At 33.8% G+C, this 7,018-nt stretch overlaps 1 protein-coding gene across 5 annotated transcripts in view; it reads right to left on the bottom strand.

The window, feature by feature from the left end:
* The window catches only part of LOC106460377 (rab GTPase-binding effector protein 1-like), a 94,232-nt gene that overhangs the window by 40,178 nt on the left and 47,036 nt on the right, over positions 1 to 7,018 (bottom strand). For all 5 annotated transcript variants that reach the window (XM_022387084.1, XM_022387081.1, XM_022387082.1 and 2 more), the window contains exons 8-9: positions 3,494 to 3,636; positions 1,262 to 1,538 (exon numbers count right to left, since the gene is read on the bottom strand). In XM_022387084.1, coding sequence (XP_022242792.1) covers positions 1,262 to 1,538; positions 3,494 to 3,636 — 420 coding nt within the window. The remainder of the gene's footprint in view (positions 1 to 1,261; positions 1,539 to 3,493; positions 3,637 to 7,018) is intronic.

Genomic DNA, 7,018 nt, shown 5'->3' with positions numbered 1-7,018 from the left:
ATAAGTACACATGCGCCACGTCATTGTAACTTCTGTATTTTTAGTAGGCATGGCTGAAATGTCAATATAATAAAAATAATAAACATATATAAATGTATAATGTTATGAGATTTAAGCAATTTATTCTAAACATTTGTGTTTTTGTGTTATAATCTGTTGTCATTCTAGAACTAAAAAGGCATAATTTATATTTATTTACTAATTTTTTATGGTGGTTATGAGATCGGTCAAATTAAAAGAACCTGTACAGAGATTCATTAGTGAAAATAACAGATAAAATATAAAGTTTTTTTCTTAAGAAACATTTGATAACTACCTGGACATTATAAAGATTTCACCTGTGAAATTTGAAAATTTTCTGATGCATAAAAGTATTTTTAATCTTAAAATGAAAATTACTTTGCATGCTGGCTAGGCAACATGCAAAAAGAAAAGAGGCATGAGAAAAACACTGCTTAACAAACCTTAAGACTTAATAATAAAAAAAATCTGATATTTCGCATATGAAAGCCTTGTAATGTATACTGATAATCTGCCAAATTTTGTGAACAAACACTTACTAATTTAAAAGTTATAGCATGAAAACTATAACAAGCACAAAATGGTTATAAGGTCGGTCCCCGGGACTGAGCCCATGCTGAAATAGTTAAGAAAAGCTGGAGCTCAGACTGCTTATAGACATGGCTATAATCTTCCCATAATTCTATTGAAAACAGAAAAACCTTACGAATGTTCTCAGCATATAACCAACTGGATAAAGTATTGAAAGTGTATGTTACCAGTGCTATTTGTGTTACGTATTTATGGTCTATAAATTATTTCAGATACAATTAATGACTTGATGTGTTTCTTTGTGTAGTTATCTATAATCTTCTCTTTATTTATGAATTATTTATACCATATGGATTGAATATATTAAATGTCTATTAATTTATTTATTAATTTTCACTAAATTATACTAATATATATATATATATATATATATATCAGAGTAGATGATAATAGCATCACTTCTCAGTAGTTTGTCAAACTTGTCATGCATAGTTAAGGGTTTTGAGTAACTCATCATAAGAGCAGCTGATGAGTCTGTCTTAGCATGTCTATTTTTGATATTTATTCTAGCATATTTTAACTTTTCTCCATTCTTCTTGATTGGCAAAACCTCTAAAACCTTCTGAATAAACACACACAAGTCTGTAAAAAAAGACAAATAACCAAGTTATCAAAACACCTATAAAAATACTGCTATTGTTCAATTTACCTGACAAAGCTTTCAACTGATCTTTGGTAAGGCTGGGAAGCTTCTGTGCATTTAAAGAATTATCTGAGATTTCCTCGAACCCAAGAAGGGAGACAGTCTCTGCTGAGCCTCGTTTCTTCTCCTGCTTACACTCCTGAAGGAAAGAGCTAGAGATGGCTCGTCTCAAACTAGAAGTCTCAGTATCACAAGCTGTTTTTGTCTTCCTATTCAAAAGATGTTTGTCTTGGTACCCACACAGTCCAGTGAGACTTAAGTCTTCAGGAGCACTTCTTGTCCTCTAGTAATGAGTGACAATAACTATACATTATTATACATGGGTATTTTATTTTAGTAAAAACATTTATAACAACAGTTCATTTTTTGCTTTGTGTCTATTCTGTGTTCTGAAAGTATTTAATATCTTAAAGATTACTTCAAGAAATAACAGTGGGTTGTTAAGAGCAAGTAATAGTTTCTTTTTTCTTAATCAAAGGAAAAACTAGTTATGAGTGCACCTCATTTGCAAGAGGTTTGTGCATGACAAAATTCCAACTGTTACAAAACCAACTTTACGAAACAAAGATACAGATTCCAGCTGTTGGTTATTTACTACAGGCTACAGATTCTGGCATTATGCCAATGTTGCTGAGTGTTTGTTACATACATCAGAACTTTGTATATGCTGATGACTCAAGACTGATACAGAGAACTACAAACATCAAAACATACAACTCCAGTAAACCACTGTATAATCTATTGCAGCATTGTTATTACATGATTTTTGGAAAAAAGTTTTTAGAGCAGCTTTTGTGCATTCTTGAGATTATCAAAATTTCTAATGAATGCAGCACCTGGGACTTAACATCACATGTTCCCAATAATTGTTATGTTTTTTGTCCAGAATACTTTCTTAACGATGTGAATGCAAAAAAAGAATATATACAAAATTTCTGAGGCATTTGTAATATTAATTTTCTAATAAATGTTCTTCTAAACTTATTAATAGTCATTTTTGACAAACAAAATAAAATGTGATTACAAGTTCAGGCTATGTAGAAAATAAAGATTGCACAAATCTTTGATATACTTAAAATTAAAGTAACCATGTTAAATTTAAAAACAGCAACATAAAGCTATAGTTTCATACCCTTTGTTGGTTTTTTTCTTTATTGCTGAATATAACAAATTAGATAATAAGCTTATAAGATTACAACTCCATCTTGATGAAGGAGATGTTGAAAGTGTGTGGTAAAATACAGCTATTCATAAATGAAAATATGGTCGCTGATATAATAAATATCTCATTGTATGTAATTTTTTGTGTTCACATTGCTAAGAAAATATACTGGACAAAAAACACAACAATTATTGAGAACATGTGAATGTGGTGTTAGATCCCACATGCTGCAGTTTTTAGAAATTTTAATAACTTTAAATATGCATAAAACTAACATAAAATCTTTGCCCAAAAAGCATGCAATCACAATGCTACAGTAGATTATACAGTGCTTTACAGTAGTTGTATGTATTGGTGTTTGTAGTTATCTGCATCATTCTTGAGTCACCAGCATATTATCCTATGTTCTAATTAGTTTTTCACTAACACAAGGTTACAGCCCAAATATAGAGCTTTCGATAGGCAAAACATTTACTTAATAATTTTATCTCATGTTATGAGTCTGAAAGATTAACAGTCATTCATTGTTGATAAAAACAGAAGAAACCACAATGCACAGCTAATTAAATAATTTCACTTCATTACATTTAATATGGAAGTTTCTATGGTAATGATAATTCCAAATGTTCATTACAAAAACCTGTATGACATACAGTATCTATGCAGTTATAAGTCTGCTATTGAAACTATACATTATACTTATGTTTATAACCTGCTTACAAAATTCCATGCCAAAAGACTGCTACAATAGCAATTAATCTAGATACTTGGGGTTCACACAGTAAAATATGCTAAGCCTAAACCGTAGGCAAGGAAAATGGGTGTTTATTCATAACTTAAACTATTATGTTTTTTTTTAAGTCAAAGCATTTTAGGTTTTGTTTGTTTGTTTTGTGTTTAAGCACAATGCTACACAAGGGACTATCTGTAATATGGCCACTGAAACATACTGCTGAGTCACCTGGAGATAGCATTTTAGCTATAATTAAAGAATTCAGCAGACATAGACATAATTACTGAAAGTATGATTTCACTGGTATAAAAATTCTCAATCTGACCACAAATACACAACTTACATCAGAACAAAAAGTCGTGGAGTCTACTTGGTCGACTGACCTGGTACCTGCTAATTTCAGTCTTCTGTGTCCTACCAGAGGAGAAGACTTTCTTGGTGTAGCTGATGGGGACGGAGAAGATCTAGAAGACTGGTGAAGATGCTCTAGAACATAAACAAGAACAGAAAACACTTACAACAACTAGATGCATTTCTAAAGTGAAATAACCACTTCCCTATTAAAACTCAAATGTTTGCACACTGCAGATCAAGATAAGTGCTATTTCTTCATAAATAACTAGACACATTCAATTACAGATCAATTTATTTGCTTGTAATTTTTGTTCCAATATTCAAGCAAAGCTACTAAAGAGCTATCTGCACCACCCTTTCCCTAATTTTGAGCTGATAGATTAGAGGGAAGGCATTTACTCAAACACCAGGGTTTTTTCTTTGCCAATCTAATCATTAGTCTGATTTTTTCTCACTTGCTCCAGTCTTTTATACCCCATTCAACTGCCTTTGGCGATAATTGTTTTGTGATACTCTACACCTACATCAATGCATCCTCTATCCTGGTACTGTATATAAGCACCTCATTCAGATCATTTTATCACTTTTTTGAGACTGATACCATCCCAGTCTCTAACACCGGCTCTTAGTGGGAGGAAGAACAGGAGAGTGTCAGCAGAGGTAAGTATTATAGGAAATACATTTTCAATTTAGGAAAATGTTAACTTCTAATACATACCTTTGCCGCCACTTATAGCTAGAATACCACATTGAGAAGGTGGAGGAGCCAGTGAAGGTATTATTCATAAAGAAAGTGTCTGCATAGGTCATGGGTGTACCAAGATTAGAGTAGTACCCAAGTGTGGAAACTACACTACATCCATAACAGGTATGCTTTTCACCCTGAACTTAGCTCCAGTATCAAAGGTGGAATTGTACATGAGTGATCATCACTATAGGCCAGCCACAACCAGATAGCCAAGATTCCACTACTCCATATTGGAATTAAAGGGTCTTGGTCCCTATGTCCCATGTTGGTGGCTGGGGCAATTGGACTGCAATGTTATATACAGATATACTTTTGATTGGATCCCAACCAGCAGCCATAGAGTGATGCGTTCCAAACAACGAGAATGACGATGAGAAAGTAAGCAAAGTGGACAAACCTTCTCCTCCACCCGAAAGGCTTTACTCAACCAAAGGAACAGAACTCATCCAATTTTGAATTATGAACATTCATCCTCACTCCCCAACTGAGTGGACAAGGAGCCTTCCACTTGCCCCTGGAATTATGGGGAAGACATGGAACAATTGAGGACCACTGTGCATTTGGAATTATGAGGAGACGGTTGACCTCCTTCCATGAACAATATACTGAACCAATATTGATCAAAAACAAAGGCCATGCACACCCCAACCAGATAGCCAAGCATCAAATCTGAACCCGTATTATAAATAGCTTCCCACATAGGCTGGTGCTACTTCTAGCAACATCTAGAAAAAACATCCAGGGACCCAGGTAGAAGGGACCCCAACTTCACCCTCTTCTCCAAGAGTGGAAGAATTCACTCAACACCCTGGAGGAAAAGCCTCTGTCCACCACTCCAGTGACTGGAAACTGGGTGTGGTAAGGGCTCCCTAGCTCCGTGAATAGAATCTGGGAGGTAATGCGCATTGAGGAGCCCTGAGTAACAGTGCTCTGGAAACAGTGTTGTCTAGTATCTCTAAAGGTACAAGTGCAAGCAACGAAACCTTCAAGACCATCACTGAACATAACCAAGATTGAAATCTGATTGGACATAGAGAGAAAATGTGAGCAGATGAAACAGAGAAAAGGAATGAACCCCTTTCCTGTCTGACAGAGTGTTGGGTAAGAAGAACTGGTCTAAGGACGTATAGAGAATGAGACAGTGGTCTGTAGACAAACAGTGCAAATCACTCTGACCGATAATGTCCGTAGGTCAACAGCCACGAAAAATAAACCTGCAGGTAAAGGGGATATGTGGCATATAAGAGTCAGGTCACAAACAGGTGTAGAGAAAGAACACATAACCTTAATCTACCTGTCAGGTAACTGGAATGGTCATTTGGGACAAATTACCCAAAACGATGTGAGAAATCTGGAGAGTTCTGGGGACTCAAAAGTATGGAGTTACAATAATCGATTGGTAGTCGATAAGACAGACTTAACCCTATTGCCCGAGGTATCCTTTAATGCGAATGACACAAGGTTTTAGTGTCTTACATTCAAAATTTCATTAAACTACTTTTTTGTTTATGTTATACCAATCAGAATAGCATAAAATCTTAGCTAATAGTTCATGTTGTAATAGTATATACATTTTAAGTTCTTAATCCTAGTAGGCAATAATAAAAAACTCCTGAATTTCCATTAGTGTGACCCACGTGACACATTTTCTCTTAGCATGTCACCATCCCTATTTTTTCCACCACCTCTCAAAAAAGTACAAAAGTAAATGTAAATTACTCTCTCTACAATCATTATTGCTCATACAAACCATAATTTTTTATAGTCTTCAATTTTGTTTGGTTATAGAGCTATCAAATAGAAAATCAGACCCCAGCTGCCACACCCACATGTCACATCCTCTCTTTCAGAATTCGTTGATAGTTCATTCTTACGTTTCATTGTAAATTACCTACAACCAATAGAAAGTCAAGGCTTTCATCTATCAAATGACATATTGTATAATGTTATGTTCTGAACAGTTAGAAGTTAATTTCACTCAGAGTAGCAACATCTTTCCCGTGGGAAAGTTACCAACTAGCTTGTTTGAGCTTGTAACAGCTTTTGTCGCATAGTTAGAAAACCAGAAAAATTTTGAGAGGTAAGTGAATTTATCCACTTTTTGCATGTTATTAGTCTATATTCTTTGGTGCACTATTTAATTAAATAAAAATTATTAAGTGCATTATTATTAGTACTGTAAAAAATAAAGCTTAACTGTCATCGACAAACGAGGGCAAGAAAAAAGAAGGTTGGGTAAATACTTTATTTCTTGTCTTTCATATTCATTCTTTATTTATTATTATAAAAGTATCTCAAATCTAAAAATACAGATCTTTTTAAGTTATTTAAGACTAGATTAGGTAAAAAAAGTAACAATAATAATATAATTAAAATGGTTCACAAGGCATGCATGTGAGCAACTCATAGTAGCTCGTGGATAATGTAATTCGATAGCGTAACATGACCTACACATTCTCCAAGTGATTTACAACTTTTTATGGTACAGATAGTAGTTAGACATGGTTCAAATGGCATTAAAACAATAAAATTTAATTATAAATAGATGTATAATTTTAGGAACTTAGACTTACTTAGGATAAACGAATATAGTTTCATGTTACAATTTGAAGTCATTCTAGAAATAAAAGAAAGGCTAATTTAGGATTATGTAAATTTTTTTTGGTGGTTACGAGGTCGGTTGATTTGACCAATCTCGTTTTGAGATAGGATAGAGAAAATAACAGATAAACTAAAAAGATTTACTGAAAAAAAGTTTGAAATGCA

The sequence above is a fragment of the Limulus polyphemus genome, unplaced genomic scaffold (assembly GCF_000517525.1).
Source record: "Limulus polyphemus unplaced genomic scaffold, Limulus_polyphemus-2.1.2 Scaffold761, whole genome shotgun sequence".
Classification (NCBI taxonomy): Eukaryota; Metazoa; Arthropoda; class Merostomata; order Xiphosura; family Limulidae; genus Limulus; species Limulus polyphemus.
The sequence above is the reverse complement of the archived record's forward strand: the minus strand, read 5'-3'. Positions and strand labels throughout refer to the sequence as shown.